The sequence below is a fragment of the Zingiber officinale genome, chromosome 6A (assembly GCF_018446385.1).
Source record: "Zingiber officinale cultivar Zhangliang chromosome 6A, Zo_v1.1, whole genome shotgun sequence".
NCBI lineage: Eukaryota > Viridiplantae > Streptophyta > Magnoliopsida > Zingiberales > Zingiberaceae > Zingiber > Zingiber officinale.
Window position 1 is genome coordinate 147442628 of NC_055997.1, and position 23217 is coordinate 147465844.

The 23217-nt window shown below is 44.9% G+C and overlaps 3 protein-coding genes across 3 annotated transcripts; 2 read left to right on the forward strand and 1 right to left on the reverse strand.

Moving 5' to 3' along the window:
- Positions 1-8147: 8147 nt before the first annotated feature.
- On the forward strand, positions 8148-11201 carry LOC121998603. Its single transcript, XM_042553589.1, has 2 exons — positions 8148-8527; positions 8593-11201. Exon 2 carries the CDS (start codon positions 8817-8819, stop codon positions 10965-10967), a length of 2151 nt encoding a protein of 716 aa, XP_042409523.1. The 5' UTR covers positions 8148-8527; positions 8593-8816; the 3' UTR covers positions 10968-11201.
- Positions 11202-12959: 1758 nt separating this feature from the next.
- On the forward strand, positions 12960-19571 carry LOC121998606 (myeloid leukemia factor 1-like). Its single transcript, XM_042553592.1, has 7 exons — positions 12960-13115; positions 13533-13988; positions 14090-14253; positions 14340-14420; positions 14916-14991; positions 15075-15173; positions 19257-19571. The coding sequence occupies exons 2-7, from the start codon at positions 13550-13552 to the stop codon at positions 19358-19360; spliced, it is 963 nt and encodes a 320-aa protein (XP_042409526.1). The 5' UTR covers positions 12960-13115; positions 13533-13549; the 3' UTR covers positions 19361-19571.
- Positions 19572-20443: 872 nt separating this feature from the next.
- LOC121998604 (probable sugar phosphate/phosphate translocator At3g11320) lies at positions 20444-22017 on the reverse strand. Its single transcript, XM_042553590.1, has one exon. It carries the CDS (start codon positions 21837-21839, stop codon positions 20709-20711), a length of 1131 nt encoding a protein of 376 aa, XP_042409524.1. The 5' UTR covers positions 21840-22017; the 3' UTR covers positions 20444-20708.
- Positions 22018-23217: the final 1200 nt, after the last annotated feature.

Below are 23217 nucleotides of genomic sequence, written 5' to 3' on the forward strand. Positions count from 1 at the left end.
ATGAACAATTGCACCTACAATCTCCATGTATTGTCTACATGTATTGTCAAACATCGAAACTCAAACATCAAGACTCGAGCTTGAACCAATTCAAGCTCAGTCAAACAGGTTAACCTTGACCTAGGAAATCTTGCACCAACATCCTTAACCCAGAAGCATCTGGTCGGCTGATCTAGTGGACAACTGAACTAAGTGAGTTCGACATTCAATACCAACCCCGAACGACAATAAAAGCTCAGGCCTTGGTTGATTTCGTCATAGAAATCTAGAACGACGAGCTAGAATCAACTTGGAGAATATATGTTGATAGCTCTTCCTCCCGACAAGGCAGCGGGATGGACATCTTCCTCATTTCCCCAAGGGAAGACCGAATGCAACTTTCCGTTCAGCTGGATTATCGCGCCACCAACAATGAGGCTGAACATGAAGACTTAATAGTCGGCTTACAAATAGCATGGCACGTCGGAGCCACTAAGGTCCTTATTCACTCAAACTCCCAGTTGGTCGCCCAGCAACTGGCAGGGGTGTTCGAGATTAACAACTCCTTACTCAAGTTATATGCAGAAGTTTTCAAGAAGCTAAAGATAAATTTTCAAGAAGTCACTGTACAGAAGATCCCTCGATTGGACAATTAAGCAGCAGACAAACTGGCTAAGTTAGCTAGTTCATTATCACCAGTTGTGATCAACCAGCCGATTAAACAGGTTTCTTTGGTGGTGCATATTAACCGGATAGAGGGAGTTGTCTTTCTGAACGACTGGAGAACACCATTAATCAAATTTCTCCGATCGGGTAGTATGTCGGTTGACCAGGAAGTGTCATGTCTATTAAAAAAAAGGGTCGGACGGTTCACCTTGGTCGGAAATCAGCTATATAAAATAGCCTTCTCTATGCCCTTGCTCAAGTGTGTTGGATCGGAGGACGCAGCGTACATCTTGCAAGAAGAACACTAAGGCTCCTGTAGAAGCCATCCAAGCGGTCGTTCGCTAGCTCGAAAGATTCTCTTGGTAGGATACTTTTGGCCAATTTTCTAAGAGGATGTCGCTTGGACGACAACCACATGCATGTCCTGCCAAAAGTATCACAATATTTCACACCGACCGACCGAAGAGATGAAGTCATCCATTGTATCTTGCCTGTTCGACCAACGGGGCATGGACATCGTGGGACCATTTCTCATAGTGACGGGTCAGCGAAAGTTCCTGCTCGTTGCTGTGGACTACTTTTCAAAATGGGTGGAGGTTGAGCCCCTGCAAAGATAAGTGAGCAGATGGTCATCAAGTTCATATGGAAAAACATCCTCTGTTGGTTCGGCATCCCCCGCCGGCTCGTCTCGGATAACGGGAGGCAGTTCACGGGTCAAAGGCTCAAGGAGTGGTGTGAAGACTATGGCATCCAGTAGGCCTTCACCTCAGTCGCCTACCCCCCAGCAACGGCCAGGTGAAGGTAAAAAATCGAGAGATTCTCAGAGGCTTACAAACTTAGCTTAACCACGCAGGAGGTAACTGGATCGACGAGCTCTCAAGTGTCTTGTGGGAGCTTCGCACGACTCTAAAAGAGGCGACCGACGTAACACCATTTCAACTGGTGTACGGAGGAGAAGTGGTGGTTCTTATAGAGGTTGGAGTAGAATCCAACTGGGTGTGACTCTATGACGAGGGAAATGGCGAACAAAGGTTAATGAAGCTCGACTTGGTGGATGAAGCGCGGGATAAAGCTGTCATTCGGCTAATGGCTTACCGACAGCTGATGAGACAGAACTACAATAGGAGGGTGATCCCTAGATTCTTCCAGCTCGGTGATCTGGTGTGGAAGAAAATCAAGCCAATCGGCGACATCACCAAACTCGAGGCACCATGGGTGGGACCTTACAAGGTCGTACAGAAACTCCACTCGGGGGCGTATTACTTGGAAGACAAAAATCGGAGATGACTTGAGCGGTCGTAGAGCACAAATCATCTCCAATCCTACATACCCGGGTGAGAGGTACGTGAGCAAATATAAATGTATGTGTATATGCCTTTTGGTTGCAGGGTGGATATGAATAAAAACTAAGCTTTCTAGACTCTCGGGCTGATCGGGCCAAGTTAAAAGTTGAGCGGCAACTATAAACCCTTGTCTCCATCAGTGGTCGAGCGATGACCTTAAACTCCTATCGTCATCAACGATCGAGCGGTGACCTTAAACTCCTATCGTCATCAACGGTCGAGTGGCGACTTTATACCCCTATCATCATCAATGGTCAAGCGGCAATCATAAACCTCCATCTACATCAACGGTCGAGCGACGATCTTAAACCCCTGTCTTCGTCAACGGTCAAGTGACGACCTTAAACCCTTGTCTCCATCAACGGTCGAGCGGCGACCTTAAACCCCTGTTTCCGTCAACGGTTGAGCGACGACCTTAAACCCCTGTCTTCTTCAGCGGTCGAGCGGTGATCTTAAACCCCTGTCTTCGTCAGTGGTCGAATGGCGACCTTAAACCCCTGTCTTCGTCAGCGGTCGAGCGGCGACCTTAAACCCCTGTCTACGCTATATCGATTAAGCAACGACCTTGAAACAAAACGGATCGATCAACTAAGTAGATATGTCGTTGCCGATCAAAAAAATCATAAGGCCACACTACGCGAGGCTTGAAAAACAAGTTGAAAAATTAAAATACTAGAAGAAAATAAAGGTTAGTCGAACTGACAAGCATTCATTGAAACTTCAAATTTTTACAGAGACAGAACTCTTAACGGGCTCACTCCAGATAATCTAAGATAGCATCAGGCAACGACTCAGTCAGCTTGTCCCGACTAATAACCTTACTTGTTAGAGCGGCGAGGAGGTAGCCGCCTTCCCCGAGTTGGTTGAGCGTCCCGTCGATCGCAAGGTCGAACAGACAAAGAGCCCGATCGACGACTTTATCATTAAAAGCATTCGAGCAGATGTAGGCTTGCTTCATAAGATCAAACCTACTCGACTCAACTCCCTGATAAGTCTCTAAGGCCACTCGGGAGGCCTCCAACTCTTCCTTCATCTTAGTCGTCGGCTCTTCATCTTTGGTATCGAGCTGGGCCTTTGCTGTAGTTTGATCGGTCAATCGTCCGTCTCGCTCGGCCTTCAGTGCAGCTTCAGCCTCCAAGTTCTGGATCAACACCCGAAACTCTTTGTTTTTGATCTCCATATCATCTGTTGGTGCAATCGACCTCCAAGGTTTTAATGTCAGACAAATATGTTTAAGTATGTTTAAGTATGAAGCTTGATCTAGGGAAGTCCTAGTTGTAGGCTAGGCAAGGGAAGTCCTAGTAGGAGGCTAGGCAAGAGAAATCTCGGTATATCGTGAAAGCCAAGTGGATAGGTTTGGAGGACATGATCCCTGGGTAGCCGAATACTGAGTCTTGGTGAGTGAAGCCAGGTGGAGAAAACCCTAGGGGGTGGTAACCTTAGGTAACAAGAAGTCTTGAAGGAGTGAACTCCAAGCAAGGTTGATCGGATGGTTTCCAGTCGACCGCGCGTGGTCGACTGGACCAGCGGATCTCGGTAAATCTAAGTTTAAGTTTACCATTATATTCTGTATTACTATTGTTGTTGTTGGCTAATATAGTATTGCAAAAAATGTCTTAGTGGATCAGGCGATCAGACACTGAGAAGGCAAAGTCCAAACATGTCTGGAGGACCATGTTTGGCAGGTAGGTTGAGGTAAACAACTGGAGGAGCGAGTGAGGTCGGGTTCCTGAAGGGAATAACCTTAGGTCGTTGATCCAACTGAAGAAACCGGGAAGATTTCAGAGTTGAGATCAAGACAATTCTATTGTCTTTTATATTACTCATGCATTATAATATTATTACTGTGCTAACATCAGTTTTGCAGGATTTTTTTCTATCTAACACTGTGTTGTAGGTCCAGCTGGATCGGTCGATAGAACAAGAAGAAATCATGGCAGTGTTCGGATCAGACCAGAACATATCATAGCCCGATCAAAGTTTGATCGATCGACCGAATAGTAAGATCAATCAACCAAACAATGATGACTCAACACATGCCAATTGAACATCATCTATCAGAAGCAAAAGGAAAAAGGGCTTATCGGTCGACTGAACCCATGGATCGGTCGACTGAACCAGTCAACACTAATGCACAATAAATGCGAATCTCGGCAAATCTCGATGAACAGGGAAGGAGCCTGTTCGATCAACCGAAAAGATGGATCGGTCGACCGAACCCTTAATGACCAATTAATGCCAGAAGATCGAGCCAGCGTCAGACTCCAGCAAGGAAGGAAGGGAGCTGGTTCGGTCGACCGAACGCCCATTACACCTATAAAAAGAGGCTCATGGTTTGAGGCTATGATAACACTTTCTGATCGACTGAAGTTCTCTTCTGCAAGTTACTCGTGCTACAAGTCTTCATCAGCTCTGCAAGTCATTCCGTCTGATAGTGCCGACCAAAACTTCAACTCAATTACTTGTCAGTATATTTTATTAGCTTGCATTGTAATTAACTTAAGCAAAATAGTAGGTTGTTACTATCTTGCTCATTTGTACGATCTGCTTCTTTCCGAGGATTTCGGAAAGAAAGGTTATAGTGGATTGCCCATCGGTGCGGTCAAGGACCGCGGGCCTTCGAGTAGGAGTCGACCTAGACTCCGAACAAAGTAAACGAACTTGTCTTTTTTACTTTCCGCTACACGATTTTGATTTCCAAATAAAAAGAAGAGTTTTAAAAGAGCGCGATATTCACCCCCCTCTATCACACTCATTCGATCTAACATCTTCAATAGCCCGGAGTTTCCTAGTGTTGGCCGAATGAATTTTTAATTCAAGTGTGTTGGCCTGTTTATTAAGCCGAGCTAACTGGGTGGCTTGCTCGGCGTTTTTTCCCTTTTTCGCCTCTAGCTGCTCAGCGCTCTTAGCCAGATCGGCTCTTAGTTGAGCCACCTCAACACTCTTCTGCTCCAATTGTGCATGGGGAAGCAAATGATTGGTCGCTTGGCGCACACAGCTGCTTGACTTCTTGCTCCAAAAATATCAACCTTTGACACATGGCCAGACTCTCCATCCAATACTGCGAGGAACCATGAAATTATAAGTGTCGATCGGAGATACATTAAGAACATACAAAACACTTACCCCAGTGGACAGGTATGGTTGTTTGTGAGCACCCCTGGAGGCATGATCGTCGCACGGGCTCGTGCGTCCTCCTATATTTGTGCGAGCGACCCCTAAATGATTATCTGGTGCTCGGGGGCTCGGGATTCAACATCGTCCGACTCATGTCATTCCTCAGTCGAAAGTTAGATAACTGTTATTATATGGCATCGGCCGCTCGGGGCTGATTGGGTCGAGGTCACTCTGCCAGATGGGCGAGATGTTGATGTCGGCCTAATACCATACTTTTGAATCTTCGGCGGCGGTGGCATAAAAGCAACTAGCAACGGGCAAATAGTTCCCTGAGGTAGACCGGACAGGGATGGTGCCCGATCCGATGACGTAAGGGGAATAGTCATCGTGGCGGGGGCTGGCGTCAAGGTTTCAACCCGTTCGGTGGAAGGAAGGTACGGGCTAGTCCTAGTGGGGGTCCGCACCACGGAGGAAGCAGATCGCGATGTCGCCTCCACCTGGCGCCTCTTGCGGCTTATCAGTGGTTCCCCAGAAGAGGTCAAGTCCAACGTCCTCTCAACCAGAATCACCGACAGCCGTGCGGAGGGATAATTCGATGCACCAACCGCTCCACCGCTAGGCGTTCGGCTGGCTATCCCTTCGCTCACTAAGGCTGGCACTCCCTCGCTCTCTCCAAACGGGTCTTCTTGTGAGTCGATCGATTGCACACCTCAGCTCTCCAACTCAGCCACGGTCGTCACATTAATCTCAGCGTTCGCTAGCTTGGCTTTGCAGGCCAGACGTGCATGCAACATGACTTGAGCAGCAAAAGAAAAGAAAAAATCAGTTAGATTCAAAAGTTATAACCAAACAGGAGCATACCTAGGTTGGACGGAAGCTTCGTGTGGATCAGGCCCAAGTCAAACGCGTAGAGGACCCCCTCGTGCAACAATTTGTGAATATGGTACTTTTGCCCAGCCAATTGTGAGGTTGCATGGAGGTTGTCCGAGCGATTCTTGTATTTCTTGAGCTTTGGGAGATTCTACACCTCTAATTGCCAGCCGATCGGGAAATCGGGACGATCGGGGAATTTGACAAAAAAATAGTATTCCCTCCAATGTTTATTAGAAGACGACATCCTATCGAAAAAGACTAAGTCCACTCAGGCTTGGAATAAGAAGGTTCTCGGCTCAGACAATTTAGGATAATAAAAATAATGGAAGAGCTGAGTAAGGGGAATGTCATGCAGGCGGAATAGAACGACGACCCCGCACATTAACCGAAAGGAGTTTGACACTAGTTGGCGGAGAGAAATACGAAAATATTTACAAATAGTAGAAAAGAAAGGGTGGATGGGAACCACAGACTAGCGGTAAATTAGTCCCTAAAAAATGGTACGAAATCAGGCGACGATTCGACCGGACAGTTAAAGTCAGAGGGGAGACCAATTTGATAGTTAAGCGGAATTTCATATACAGCCCTCAAACTCTCCGCATCGCCTGCGTCGAACCTAGACTCAATTGAAATGTACCAGAGTCCAGGGACGGTGACGGGAGGCTGAGATGAGCTTGCCATCGAAAGAACGAAGGAACAAGATTAAAGATGAACGATAAAGAACACTAGACCGAATCGATCGAAGACCTTACAAGGAAGATTACACAGAATTGATTAAAGAAGCGGGAGATTACCGGAGTACAGGGAGATCACCGACAAAGAAGCGGAATGCCACAGTGGCAAAGCTCGAAGACGAAGGCACGAAGTGGAGAAGACGACGGCACACGCGAGGCTTATAAACCTCACAGTCGGTTGCTCTCAACCGTCCGATCCAAGGTTTCGAAAACCTAGAAGAATATCTGACCGTTGAATTCAAAAGGGCGCTAGTCACGTCAATAGAAGATATCCGCCTGTCTTGTTAGGCATGCGGGGACAGAAAGAGGGTCACATGGCAGGCGGTTACCATACAACATTTAATGAACTTAATTAAAAGGGATGGTCACGTGTTTGGCCATAATTGTCAAGGATTTGCGCAGATTTCAAGAAATATAGATGACATCAGTGACGACCACGCTCACTCAAAGAAATGCATTTGGAAAATTCTCGTAAGTATTGCGGCTCATCGCCCCGATCTGCATAAGGTTACTGGATCAATCGTCCATGTTCCAAGGTTAGACAACGACCGAGCGGCGTTGGTTGATGCACCGATCAGATACTAGGGATCGAACACTCCGATCGGACGTAGAACTCACCAATAAAACCAGTGGTCCAGTAAGTCGGACATGCAGCCTCCTTCAACTAGACTTGAGGGGGAGGCTTGTGATGCGACGATAAAGGGGAGCCCACCTGCCACGGGTCAATCGGTGTCGGTCAGAGTCAAGGCGGTCAACGTCATGAACTTACCGAAAGAGTCTCGGCTAAAGGTGGCTGTCTGGTTATTCCGTCGACAAATAAGTGGTCGAGTGGATCACCTGTCCGATTAGACAAATGACATCATGGGTCAGTCAGATGAATGGACAACCCGTAGTTGGTTGTTTCAGTCGGCAAGAAACGAGCCGCTCAAATAACCCGTCTGACAGGAAAGCAAGCCGCTCGGACCGCTCATCCAGTGCAAGAATGACACTACACAAGAGGAGATAAGAAAATAAAAAAGATCTTTCCTTAACTTAAGTATCGGAGGATCAACATTAGATCTTTCCCTAATTTAATTTTATTTTACAGGATTAAAATCTTCATTCTATGTAATCATCTCATTTTTTTTAATTTTTCAACTTCCTTCGTTGGGACAGGATAAGTAAAAATTCTTATCAAAACGTCTCGTTTATTTCTTTACATGCATGTTTCATTTTCTTCGCTTAAAAGGACAGCCTTTAGTTCCATTTCTTTACTTTTAAAATTGTTTAGAAACTAGTTTATCTCTTTGTTACCGTTCTAAATTAGTTCTCCTACCATCTTCACTGAAAAATAAAATAAAAAGAATTAAATGAAATCGAATTTTAAGCATCTCAACGTCACGGTTCCAAATATATGCATTCTGCTTTATGAAGCTGCTGGAAGATTATCGGTGCTCGAGTTGATGGTTTGTCAAACAGTACAGGGCCTAAAAATAGCAACGAGGATGCATCACACTGCATTCTCGATCCAGTTCATCTATTGGAGCAAGTTCGCAATCTAAATTTGGGAGTTTGGAGATGAAGTAGAGGATACGCGATACGTGTACAGATGATTGCAGTAAAAAGGTAGAAGACGATGCAGGAACGGACAACAGTACAAGAGGTGGAAGAGGAGTGGAGCCAGAAGGAGCAGGCCTCGCGAGAGGAAGAGATGTATATAAATCTACCAACAAATCTTCCTGTTGTAGATGGAGATGCAGCTTACAAGAAAGGCTGTGCCCCTCTGCTTTAGTGCTGCGTCTGAGGCATCATGCAGCAGCAGCGGCAGCGGCAATGGTGAGCTAGGATGGGCAATCACCTACTACCGCTACTAGACGCCTATGTTTTTTTTTTTTTTGCAGAGGCCCTTGAATTCTCGGTTTGACTGCTTCGTTACGAGTTGGAGGGATTGAGATTTAATCCTTCTTTCGTGGAGGAGAAGAGAAAGAACAGGAATTGAATGATGGATGGAGACAGTGACTGTTAGTTGAAGTTCATGGCGTTGCATGGATGGGCGAGATTCTGCTGCTGTTAGTGGAGGTAAGTGTTTCGGAGGTATATATAGGGAGAGGAAGTGGGGAGTTGGATGGAGGCGGAGGTGAAGGAGGTCGCCGGCGATGAGGGGGTAGCGGAGGGGATGGTTGCCGGCGCAGCGAGGAAGCGGTATGAGAGGCTGGTGGCGGTGAGAAGCAAGGCGACGAGGGGGAAGGGGGCGTGGTACTGGGCGCACCTGGAGCCGGTCATGGTGGTGACTCCTGCCGGGGTGGGGCAGGCCGCGGAGACGAAGCTCCGGTGCGGTCTTTGCTCCGCTCTGTTTTCCGCCTCGAACCCCTCGCGGACTGCTTCTGAGCATCTGAAGCGCGGCGGCTGCCCCAACTTCTCGTTGCCTTGCTCCGCTGCGGTTGATCCCCTGCCCATCTCCTCCCTACCGCCCGCTTCGCCCCGACGCTGCCCCTTGGCTATGAGATGGCCCGCTCTGCCGCCGCCGCCGCTGACCAAGCCGGCCCTCGTTCTCTCGGGAGGGAAGGAGGACCTCGTCGCGCTTGCCAGGCTGGAGGATAGCGTGAAGAAGCTCAAGAGCCCCATGGCCGCCCCCGCCGCGGCTCTTCCCAAACCACAGGCCGACGCCGCCCTCGCCCTCCTCGCCGACTGGATTTTGGAGTCGGGAGTCTCTGTCTCCCCTTCCTCCCTCGACCACCCAAAGTTCCGGTCGTTCCTCAACCAGGTCGGTCTCCCGTCTGTTTCCTCCCGCCGGCTCATCCTATCTCAACTGCACGCGCGATACCTCGAGGTCCTCTCCGACTCAGAGGCCAGAATCCACGACGCCGCCTTCTTCCAGCTCTCCTCCGACGGCTGGAAGTCATCGGCCACGTCATCCGACCACGCGATTGTGAGCTTTGCGGTGAACCTCCCCAACGGGAAAACATTGTTCCACCGCTCCATTCTCACCGTCAGTAGAGCGCCCTCAAGCTACGCCGAGGAGGTGATGCGGGACGCCGTCGCCAAACTATGTGAGGGATTCACCGAACGGTGCGCCGGCATTGTCGCCGACCGCTTCAAGAAGACGGCGCTCCGCAACCTCGAGAGCCGGAACGAACGCATGGTCAACCTCTCCTGCCAACTCGAAGCATTCAACGGCTTGATCAAGGACTTCGCTCAGCAGCTCCCCCTGTTTCGAAAAGTCTCCGGCCACTGCCTCAAGTTAGCCAATTTCATCAACGTCCAATCCCAAGTCCGAAGAATTTTTCTCAGGTATCAGCTCGAAGAGCACGGGCACGCTCGCCTTCCAAGAACTGCCTCCATTGGTGCTCATCGAGCCTCAGACGAACTAGCAGTGGTGGAGGATGTGATGGAATTCGCCCGTCCGATCCGAATGGCTGCTCTCGACGAGGACTACAAGCTGGTTTACCGCGAGGAACAACTCGCCGGAGAAATGGCGGAATTGATTCAAAATGGTGGGTTTTGGAGCGAACTGGAGTCCGTTCACTCATTAGTGAAGCTAGTGACGGCCATGGCCCATGAAATCGAGCTCGAGCGGCCACTGATCGGCCAATGCCTGCCTCTCTGGGACGAGCTAAGGACCAGGGTCAGAGAATGGGGCGTCAAGCACGGCATGAACAGCGAGGCGGTGGAGAAATTGATTGAGACGAGATTCTCGAAGAACTACCACCCGGCATGGTCAGCAGCGTTCGTGTTGGATCCACTCTTCCTGATCAAGGACGCCGGCGGCAAGTGCCTCCCCCCTTTCAAGCGCTTGTCCCCGGAGCAAGATAAGGACGTCGGCCGGCTGATCACGCGGTCGGTGTCGCCGGAGGAAGCTCACATTGCGCTGATGGAGCTAATGAAATGGAGGTCAGAAGGACTGGATCCCTTCTACGCCCAAGCCGTTCAGGCGAAGCAGCGCGACCCCTCGACGGGGAAGATGAAGGTCGCCAATCCACAGAGCCGTAGGCTGGTGTGGGAGACCTGCTTGAGTGAGTTCAAATGCCTCCAGAAGATCGCCGTGAGGCTCGTTTTCCTCCACGCCACTTCCTGCGGGATCAAGCGCGATTCCTCACTGATGCGATGGATGCACGTTCACGCTCACTCAGAGGTTCCGAAGAAGATGGCATTTCTCACCGCCCATTCGACGATCGCCAAGATGGATTCCTTCACCGAGACGATGGACGTGGACGTCCCGAACATGGCGGACGACGACGCACTTGGAGACTTCGCCGATGCCTCCTCAGCGCTGTAACCTCTGTTTTCTTGATAGACTAGGATCGTAGGAATGCTGATTCTTTGTTTGAGTTCTTGATCAGCCTTGTTCTTCTGACTTTTACTCGAGATTTTGTTTGGAGTGGGGAGTAGAAGCATAAAGAACTGTCAATTATTTGTTCGAGTGATTGTTTTATCAACTTTGAATTTGATTAGTTTGAACAGCAAGCTTTGCAGATCAAGGTTGGAATTTGCAGAGACTCGTTGAAAGGAAGACACGCCTACTCGACTAGTTCTGGCCTTGTATGATCACAGGACTAACAAACAATTCACTGGCGGCATGCCCTACTCATGTATTTCACATGCCTATATATCTAGGCTTGTCCTAAAATCCTTGCATGCATGACCTTAAAAATATGAGGTAGTAGAATAGAGGCCTTGTGATATTTGCATGCACGTTAGCGTCTTTGGATTCTATCAACTGCTGCACTATTGATTAATGAAGCAGTACTCTTCCTGCCAGCTTTATCAATGATTGATTTACGAGAAAAAGTTCCCAACGCTGCCTGCTTTGGCATGACTAACACTCTAATTTATCATTTCTAGGAGATGACTGGTCGATAGGCCATGGCTGGGCGGATGGCGAGCCAGAATGGTAAGCCGGAGGTCAACTTCAGAAGAAGACAGTCGGAGAAGGGAAAAGAAAAGAAAAAAAAAAGACTGAATCTCCGTTGAGACCCACCACCGGGGCAGGCAGCGATTCAAAGTCCAGCCGCCAAGGCCCACCGGGGAGGGGGACATGGAAGAGCAATCTGAACCCTAGTGCGCCTGTTGCAATCGGCAAAAGCTCATAAAGGGCTTCTCTTTCGTGACATCGTCTTTGGGTGGCTTTTTCTCTGACGAGCGAGACCATATGGCCTTTCTGTCTCCCAGCGCTTGCCTTTTGCTTTCTTTCTCACTGTCAGCTAGCCCTTTCTCTTTAGCAGTCACGAGAGCTTGCCATTTTGATCGCCCAGTGCTGCAGTTCCATTAATAGGAATCCATTTTTTTCAGATTGGAAGACGATCAGAGACACTTTCATTGATAGCTGAAGTTGAAAACAAATCGTTCGCTAGGTAGCTTGGCGATGCTTGTGTTCAAGGTTTGCTGCCGTGTCGGTGTTATTTTCCTCTTGGTGCGAGGGTAGAATGGTAAATTTCGAGGGTCGAATTTAATCGGGGTTCCGGGACAAAACTAATGAATATATCGGGCAATAATAGCGCCCTTTAAACCGAGAAGCCTCTCGACGCAATTAATGATCTCTTCAGGTACGGAACAGGCGTAAACCCCGTCGCTCACCGACCGACGCAGCGCGGCAGCGATCGGCTTTGGCACACGGGTGGTCCCCGCCTCCCCCGCCCTCCGTACGGGGGGCCAGACCCGGCCCCCTCTGATCTACCCACCGCTCGTCCGGAGCGAAGACGACGAGCGAGGACTGTGGGGGAGGCGTGGCGACGCGATCTGCAACGTCGACCCGTCGGGGCCGGAGGGAGCGCAGAGCGGCGGAGATGGCGGCGGCCGACTCGGAAGCAGCTGGCATCTGGTTAACGGGCCTCCATCTAGCAATCGGCCCATCAAAAAAGCCTGCCTAGGCCCAATTGCCAAGCGCAATCGGACGTGCAGACTGGTAATCCCCAGTGAGGATTAATTCAATGATTTCGATGTCAGCTTTGGCTGCCTTGGCCACAGAAATTGTGATTAAAGAAAGCACTGCAGAGTCCAGTCCTCTGTTCCAAATATTCGACTGGTGATCATCTCTCAGTGCTTCTGCAATTCATGCAGCGAGATAAGCCAAACTCAATGAGAGTAATAATTGTCGCCTTTAACGCAGCCTCGTGCTGTGCTGCATCTTCAAATCTTCAATATAAATAATTAATTAATTAAAAAACACTTAATTTTTATTTCTTAAAGTAAGGAGGTAGTTTGGCAAATAGCCGAAGCTATAGGAGGTAAAACGTTGAATTAAAATCTCTAGGCGGCATTTTGAAAAGGAGGAATCGGGGGTGCAAAGTGAAAATATTCTCTTCGCTTTGCCTTTAAGCGATCTACTTTCGTCGTCGGTGATTCCTCTCAATTCCGTCATCGTTGGGGCGGACGATCGCGCAGCCGTAGGAGGTCTCGTCGTTCCCGGTTCGTAGCTCGGAGAGCGGTGCGTGTTTTTTCCCCCTTTATCGAATTAGGCTTTGTCGGTTCGTGTCTTGAAACAATTTGTAGGGCTTCCTGTATGTAGTGATGATCGGTGCTTGTTCTAGACGTGGTTCTGTGGGAAGAGTTTTGTATTTCTTGGAAATGATCTAGGGTTTTGCTTTTCAGAACGTTAATTTGTCAGATTAGTGGATAAACTTGTTATAGTTTTGAGATAAATCGTGCTTGGCATGTTATCTAACTGGAAAATTTGGAACTTCGTAATCGATCTTCATTATTTTTTTAAAGGAAAGAAGAGCCTTGGCTTTGTTCTTCTTGTTAGTCATGTTATAGTTATTGTTCTTTATTTGTGCAAGATTTAAGTAGTTATTGAGATCGTTTGTGCTTAATGCATGATGGGGATTTCATTTTCCTTGCGCAGAGTCATACTCTGAGAAAATGAAGAGGGGAAGAGGTGGTATGGATGACTTCTTTGGTTTTGGGGATCCATTTGCTGGGTTTGGTGGCTTCCGCAGACCAGGGAATTTGATGTCTAGTGTTTTCGGTGGGAGAGACCCCTTTGATGATCCTTTCTTCACACAGCCATTTGGAAGCTTAATGGGAAGAAGCATGTTGGGACCTAGCATGTTGGGACCTAGCATGTTTGGTCCTAGCATGTTTCCTGATCAAGGAACCCTCTTTGGGGAGACTAGCAACCCTTGGTTCTTGGAGCAGGCTCCTCCAGCCAATAAGTCGAAGGGTCCTGTAATTGAGGAGCTCTCTGATGATGATGATGGAGATGAAAAGAAGGCTGGCGAGGATCACAAAGAGAACACAAGAAAACATTCTAGGCCATATGAGGAGCCATTTGTTCAGGAACCTGATGAAGCACTTGAAGGTACACATATACCTTTCTGATAGCTTCAGCTTCTTGTAGGCTATTAAGTGTCAATGCTTATTAACCGATGAAGGAAACTAAGTAAGCTTGTTTGTTTTCAGAAAACAAGAGCAGGCATATACAATATATGAACAACTTCAATCACCCTGGGATGATGCAACCACAGGGTAACACTTTTACATTCCAAAGCTCAACTGTGACTTATGGTGGCCCAAATGGTGCATATCACACTTCATCCACAACAAGGAGAATGGGAGGCAATGGAGTAAGTGATCAAGACTGTGAATTGGAACAGAATATCAAATTATCTCAGCATTCCACTTACACTACTGTGCTTTATAATCTTGCCAGGTTGTTATGGAAGAGAGCAAGGAAGCCAACACCACTACTGGTAGAGCTACTCATAGGATATCTCGTGGGCTTCATGACAAAGTATGCACAACTTGGATAGACATTCTTCTCTTGATTATCGATTTGTTTGGAACCGGTGGAAAATTATATGCTTGGACACCTTATCATAATTTCCCCTTTTTTTCTTAGAATCACGATTTCAATTCTTATATTTTGGTTAAAGTGCGGAAATGACTAAATGAGACCTGTGATTCAATTTCTCATGTTTGGAACCGTAGGGATATATTTGGTATTACAATATTACATTACAGAGTCGTTTGATCTCATAATTTTTAGTAATGCTCAGGCAGAATTCCACTAGTTTTGTTTCCAAGCCTCAAGTTGTTGGGGCGTTGGAATTCTAATCTCCATCTTTTTTGTTTTCTGAAAATGGAAGTCACTAGAATATTAAAATTAGGTTTTCATAAATAATCTTTTCTGAACTTGCTGCAAGGTCCTTTATTGAGTTTCTGATGCAATGTTGTACATCATAGGTTTTGTCCCTTTATAAAATTACCTAGTAATTATATTTATCAGGGTCACTCAGTCACAAGAAAACTGAATTCTGATGGGAGGGTAGACACAATGCAGACGTTACATAATCTCAATCAAGGTTAGACGCTTTGTTCTAGAACAGCTTTGAGGATGATTGTTTTCCTCCTAATTTGATTAATTTGACTTTGTTCCTAACATTAGATGAGCTTCCTGCTTTTGAGAATGCTTGGAAAGGGAATTCTAAGAAATACTTGCCTGGATGGGACCAGGGGCATGATTCCTTTGAGAATAAAGGCTTTAGTAAGTAATTAGTTGATTCAATAATTTTTTTCATTTATGATCTTGTAATTATTATCATGTGGAATAGATTTTTTAAAGTATTATTTCCTTGCCAAGGTAAATGGTTATTAAGAAAAGGATTACATTATTTGACACCCTGAATGAAGCGTGAATAAAGTGATTGCTGGAATATCATTATATATGCAAAGTGAAACCCTGAAATTGGTATTAGGAGACAAACATGATAAATCATATTAGGACATGATAAAAATATGAGATTGTTTCAACCTTTGTTTGAATTTCACACCTGTAGTTTAACTTTTTCTCTAACAATGAATTTAGAGTATTTATGATTTTTTCTTTCCTGAATATCTTTTTTAGTAATCATGCATTATTGATTCAACTTTAATTCAACATCACATTAAAGCTCGTCTTTGGCTTCATATATTGAATATACTTTAAATCTGGCATCACAGTAGACTTGTGTTTGGGTTATTGTTGCCCTGCAATAATGACCTAATGTTTCCATTATGATTTTGGTGGCAGAATGGCTATATTGTAGTTAGGCATAGAAGAGAAGTTTAAGAGAGACATCAAGTCTAATTCGATCATTGAATAAATTATTGATTCGGTTCTTATAAGTTCATGAAGCTTTCTTTCTTGTATTTTGTAGATTTTACTATTTAAGTAGGCATTTGACATGTTCTTGACATTAGCTGATGACTATGCAAGTTGCATATCTAAAGAACTAGTATACATTGATCACTGAGTAGTTGGTTACATAAGCTAACATTCAAGTTGGCTACCATAACATAGCAAAAAGATCGTCTTGATTACATGAGAAATTAAATTCAAATCTGTTTTAAATGAGATAGCTCCAGTTAAGGCTAAATGTATATTGTATAGTAAGAAAGGCATGATAGCCATCTAATGCTGTTTCTTAGATCACAGTCAAAGGTCCAACTTGCTCTCTTCTATAAATTTTTTGATATAAGAATTATGGTTTTTTTCACCATCCAGCCAAAATTCAATAGGTATGTTCTCAATTTGAGAAATATGAAATAGACATTTTGTTACTTAGTTTTTCTGTGTGTGCACATGAGTGTCTAGTTTCTTATATGTTGGTTTCAGTTTTTGCTTTATTGCTTCTCAATGCGTTACTGTAACTGAAGTTCCACAAATATTTTATATTGCATGATTTTATGGAATGTATAATTGTATGTACTTCGTGATCATGTTGTTTCTTGGGAGTAATTGTTGGATTCTTCACGTTACCTTGTAAAAATACAGTTGTTGTTAACTATATCTAAATTATGAAGAATTCCTCCAGTAAGGAGTCAAACTGATTTGATATGTCTTGTTCACATATTTTCAGAATCATAATTATAATATATCCTGCAGCAGTAAATTGATCTTGTTGTCAGGAGATTCTTTTTGATAATACTGGTGTTCTTCCCCACTTCAGATTATGTTTCTGTGATAAAAAAACTGATAGGGCATTGAAGCTATAACTATTATTTGCTTGAGTTTTGACCTTATGCAGTGCTTTCCCATAGCTTTGTTAGTCAAGCATCTTCTGCTAAAGCTACCTAAGCTAGTGCTGATTGTTAGGGTCAAGCAATGCCAACACTTAGGATTTACTTGGTATCCACCTCAAAAAAAGGTGACTAATCTAAGGATCTGCACACGACACGCTCTCCACTAATAAAAACACTTTTTCTCGGTCGCAACCAGAGGCGGAGAAGTCTGGTACAAACTCACACAACAAAATACAACACATGCAAAAAGAACAACACAAGAATACAAATGAAAACTCTTTCTTCTTGCTTACTTGTTGCTTGTTGTTGCCTCTTGAACCTTGGAAGTGCATCAGCACTTGTCCCCAAGAGCCTTCAAAAACTAGCGAAGAAGCAATGGAGAAATCGCTTGAAATCGTCGGAGAAGAATCGGGCGAAAGGCTACTAAGAAAAATGCTCGCAACGGCTATATACTGTGCGCTCCTGCAGCTCGCTCCCAATCTATTGGGCTTCATCCCAATCGATTGCCATGTCACATCCCAGCCATCGCAATCGTTCATCGCCTGCATCTTGCGCAACGGTCGAATTCCAATCGATCGGCTGATCGATTGGGGAGGCTTGAATCGATCAGCCGATCGATTCAACCTCCCTCGCGTCCACGCACAAGAAACAACCCCCAATCGATCGATCGATTTGGTAGCTCTCTGTGCTCGCGATATTTGCTCCCAATTGATCGGCCGATCGATTGGGTCGCTGCTTGTCGCAGCACTCTCCCAATCGATCGGCCGATCGATTGGGCTTGGATCAATCGATTAGTCGATCGATTACCCCAACCTTGACTTGCCTAAACTCAAGTCCAAGGTTTCCACATCCAACATCCGATCAACCGTGACCTGTTGGGACTCCTCATGCCTATCATCCAGTCAACTTTGACCTGCTAGGACTTTTTCACCAAGTGTCTGGTCAATCCTTTGACCCACTTGGACTTATTGTCTCGTGCCAAGTGTCCGGTCCTCCATGACCCACTTGGATTTCCACCAGATGTCCGGCCACTCTTGACTCATCTAGATTTCCTCGTGTCAAATATTCAGTCAATCCTTTGATCTACTTGAGCTTCCCAGCACCAGGTGTCCGGTCAACCTTGACCCATCTGGATTACCACATGTCTAGCTTCATTCACCAGGTTTTTCCATCTACCTAGCTTCATTCACTACGACTTTTCATCTACTTGACTTCACTCATCAAGACTTTCACCTAGCTTCACTCACTAGGGTTTTCACTCACTAGGATTCTCCCACTGCCCGGCTTCACTCGCCAGGATTTTCACCTGCCTAGCTTCACTCACTAGGTCTTTCACCTGACTTCACTCACCAGGATTTTCCTACTGATCGGCTTCACTCACCGGGACTTTCACCTGCCTAACCTTCAGTTAGGATTTTCCCAGTCAAGTATCCAATCATCCTTGATCTACTTGACTATTCTTCACATCAAACTAGTCATCTCTTAACCAATTGGGAATTGTATCAACAATCTTTCCAATCGGACGATTGCATCTGCAATCTCCATGTATTATCAAACATCGAAAATCAAACATCGAGACTTAAGTTTGAGCCAACTCAAGCTTAGTCAACCTGGTCAACTTGACCCAGGGGATATTGTACCAACAATCTCCTCCTTTTTGATGTTTAATAATACCTTTAAGTTATGCTAATCTCATAGCCTCAATTTCTTTTCATGCCAAGGCATGAATGAGGGTTTTCTTCATTCTTTCTCTTCCTAGAGGGCAAACTCCTCCTTTGGATAATGAAGGCTTTCCCTTCCTAGAGGGCAAACTCCTCCGTTGGATAATGAAGGCATTAATATAGACCTTACATTCTCCCCCAACCTTTCGTAGAGGGACAAAGGCCTAACTTAAATCCTACATTCTCCCTCTATTGGCACACATCAAAAACTCTCCCCTGAAGAGTTATTCGTTGTTCACATATTTTCAGAATCATAACTATAATATATCCTGCAGCAGTAATTGATCTGGTTGTCAGGAGATTCTTTTTGATAATACTGGTGTTCTTCCCCACTTCAGATTATGTTTCTGTGATAAAAAAAAAACTGATAGGGAATTGAAGCTCTATTATTTGCTTGAGTTTTGACCTTATTCAATGCTTTATCATAGCTTTGTTAGTCAATCATCTTCTGCTAAAGCTACCTAGGCTTAGTGCTGATAACTGATAATGTCGGTGTTTAATACGCTAGGTTAAACTGATAGGTCAATGGCACTCGAACTGTTTGCTTGAGCTTTGAGTAACAGCAATGTTCCTTCAAGAATCTTCTAGTAATTAGTATGGCTAGATTTACCATAGAATACTTCAGTTGATGTGGTTTGGTTTATATTCAATTCAACATCAGCACATACATAAAGCTTGTAACATTATCAATTAATATTACATTTGTTTAAAAAAAAATATTAATACCATTTTTTTTCGGCACAAACCAACAAAGAACCAAATGAATTTTTTCTGTATGGCCATGATACGATAATTTGTGTTGTCATATAACCCTAATTTCCACCTTTTGGTCTTTAATCATGTAGTAACTAACAGCAGCAGAGCTCAAACGGCAAGAGGAAAGGCCCTTCTTCTTCCCCCCGAGAAACCACAAGAGACTGGAAGGATGCAGTGGCAGTCGCAGCCGTGATTGGTCTCGGTCTCTTTCAAAACCAAAGGTGCCATGAATGAACCAACAGTTTAGTCGTATGAATAAATACACGAATTCCTCTAAAATGAGCACTGTTTTGGCACTATGATCTTCCCTCGTAGGATTTCTATGCATGTATTGCTTTAACGATGATATTGTTGTATAAACTAGTAGAAACCCTAATATCAGATTGAATGCTGAATTTAAATTACTACTGTTTGTATTTGATGTTAATGTTTGATGAATATGTTTGATTCCTCTTTTTCAAGTTTTTTTTTTTGTATGACAATCACATTCAGTTATAGGAGTAAATTGAGAATTTTTCTCTGACAATATATTGACTACAATACAGTCTATGCTTAAACAATACAACTTTTTGTTGGCGTTAATTAAACTTTAAAGCACGAGAAAAAGATATTGAATTTTGAGGGCCCTTTCTCAACTCTCATCTTCCATTATTCAATTCTAAAAATCAGATGAGCGGAACATTCCACATGATACCTTACTCATCACCTGGTGAATTCTTCCTAAGAGTCCACAAGCTAAAGCTGTGCCCCATTGATCAAGCATTGATGGCGAAGTGACGGATCACTAATCACCATGGTTCACTTTCAATGCCCAGGCCAGACAAATGCTTAAACGCTACATGGCCTGACCATACTGAGTCTACTGACTGCTTGATATTGAGGACAACCAAACCAATAGGATCAAAAACTTGATCATCAATAACTGAGAACCCGGACGAGTTCTACGATTTCACTGCACAAGGTCTTTGATAAATGAACAGTTAGATTCGAGAGAAAATTATTAGATAATAATAGAGGCAAAAGCAATCATTGCAATTTATTAGACATAATAGAATTGAGTAGATCTCTTTGGTATGATTTCTTGGTGGGATAATTTTCAAGATGATTTTGCGTTGTGATAACACTGTAAACTTCTCAATGATTGAAGCATATTTTTAGACTAAGTGCCTTTGGAAGTTATATGGCACTAAAAGACATGACGATCCAAAATTGCAAAATAAAAAATAAAAATAAATTGCTTTTTCTTGCCACTCATTGGCTCCTACTAAAAGGGAACTAGGAACATAATAGAAATAATTTATTGGCCGAAGAACAATTTTTATTGTAACAATTGCCAAAAGGAAAATGAAAAAAAAAATAGAAAATAGAAATTCCAATCTTGTGATCAAAGGAAGTGTTTCCTGGAATAGATTCTCCGTCCTTATCCCTTATGCTTTAAGAGACAGAGATCAAAGTTATCATGGAAATGACGACACCGCCAATCGATTAATGGAAATTTTGCAAATTTTTTTGTCTCTGTTTTTTCTTCGGAATGGATTCGATTACGATGATGGTTTGGACCTCTTTTTGGCCTCGCTGTAGAGGGCGACGCCGGCTATGGTAATGCCGAAGCCGAGCACGCCCATGACGGTGACGGGGTTGCGGAAGACGAGGACGGAGACAAGGGCGGCGACGGCGGACTTGGCGTTGCCTAGCACTTGGAGAGTGAGTGCGCTGGTGTGTTTGGTGACGAGAAAGTTGGTGAGGTTGACGAGGTAGGCGACGGTGGCGTTGGCAAAGAGGAGGAGGGCGAGGGAGGGGTCGGCGCGGATCTTGCCGGCTGCGGCGGCAAGGACGCCGGGCTCGTAGCAGAGCGCGAGGGGGAAGAGGATGGCGGCGGCGATGGGGGCCATGTGCATTAGGAGATTCATGGAGTTGAGCTTGTCGGCGGGTTCGACGTCGGAGGAGGAGAGGAGGATTCCCTGGACGACGGACTTGAGGGCGCGGCCGGCGGTGGACGCGAGGCAGAGGAGGAAGCCGAGGGGGTGGAAGAGCGGCTCGCTGTTGGCGGCGAGGACGATGCCGAGGACGACGGGGAGGAGGGCGGCGTAGACCGCGGCCGGCTCGCGGAGGCGCGTGAGGGCGAGGGCGAAGAGGGCGGTGAAGAAGGGGGTGGTGGCGCCGACGGCCTGGTTGAACGACACGGGAAGGAAGCGGAGGGAGGCGTTGCCGGAGACGACGGAGAGCGAGAAGATGGAGGCGAGGGCGGCGACCTTGAGGAGGTGGGCGCGGGAGGCGAGCGGCTGGTAGGCGACGAGGCGGAGGCCGCGGACGGCGGCGAGGCCATAGACCGAGCACGCAGCCATGTGGAGCGCGGTCAGGAAGATGGGGAAGCGGAAGCCGTAGACGGTGAGCAGGTACTTGTTGAGGAGGAGGACGCCGATGTTGGAGAAGTACCAAGCGCCAATAATGAAGGCGGTGAAGACGGTTGAGGAGGAGGAAGAAGAAGAAGAAGAAGAGGAGGAGGAAAAGAAAGGGAGAAATAGAAGGGAGGAAAAGGAGGAGGCAGAGGAGGAGGAGATGGGCTGCTTTGCGGGCGGCGTAGTCGGCATGTCGAGGAGTAGCGGAGCGGTGGGGTCGAGGCGGGCGGGGTTGCTGCTCCGGCGAGTGGTGGTGCCGCCGGAATCCATCATGGCCTCTGCTCTGCTCAGTGAGCAGTGAGGACTATCCTTTCTCACTCACTCACTCACTGTCTCATATTAATGTGATGCTTTTGGATCGTCTGGATCCTGCGGGAAATTGAGAGGATCCAAACCAAAGGAGATTTGAGCTTGAGCTTGCTTGACGGTGTCGGTGGTGGATTCAGGCGACATAATTATTATAATTAAGATAAATTGGCAACTGTACTTCAATGATTCCATAATAAACATAATTTTATTAAATTGGTCCCATTTTTAGCTCTCCTGATCTGTTGGCTTCTGTTCGACGTGTGAGACGCAGAGGATTTGGGCCCCGCGAGGATGAGGTGGATCGAGAAAAGACATGTTCTGGAGAGCCCAGCCCATTCGTCGTTCGCAACGAATCAACAAATGGCCTTGCAGGCAGATGGGGCTTCCTAAGAATTTTTTATTATGACATGACTCATCTCAAACGATAATATTAAAGGTGACAAAAGGTGAACACGTTCGTCCCAGGACTTTTATTAATTCGTTTCAGGGTTAACACGAAGAAGATAAATCACGAACTGCTACTAATCTTTGGAATAATGACTAACACATAAAGGAGATATTTACCTCGAATCTCATAATATTGATGAGAATAGAGATGTGTATTGTTTGTGAATAATATTTATAAATTAAATTTATGAATCATATTTATCAATAAATTTTTATTAATATGATAAATAAATAAAAAAAATAAAATTAATCATAAACTTTTAAAAGGTAAAAGTTTCAAATAAATTTAAGGAACCAAATTATAACTAAGTCCAAACTCATAGAAAAAGAAATCAAGTCAAATTACTTGATTTATTTTAGATTTGATTTGACTTAACTCAATTATCTTATTAAATAAATTTAAATTAATTAAATTGGCTTATCTCTCGACTCTGATGAAATTGGTTGCTGCTTTTATTATCCTCCATTTGTATAAATTTTAATTTGTCGATGAGAACATGTTGATTAGAAGATGACAACTTTACTCTAATAACTTGCCTGCGTCTTCAATTTTAAATGTTCAAAATTATCAATTATTGTTTTGTATTTTTTAAATAATACTCTAATATATTTTTTATTTCTAACAACTATATCATAATTGTAACAAATTTTTTAAAAAATTGATTTATCAAAAATAATATATAAAGATTATTTTATATGTATAAAAAGTTATCTCGATTAAAATTATTTAAAGTTATCAAGATTTTTGTAATATTATTAAAATCACCATAGAACTATTACAGCAGCTATTCCAACTGTTGTAATAGTTTTGAAATAATCTTGATTAATTTAATAAATAATTTTTTACATGCAAGTATTTTATATGATTTTTTCAATAAAATGAATATTTTTATTT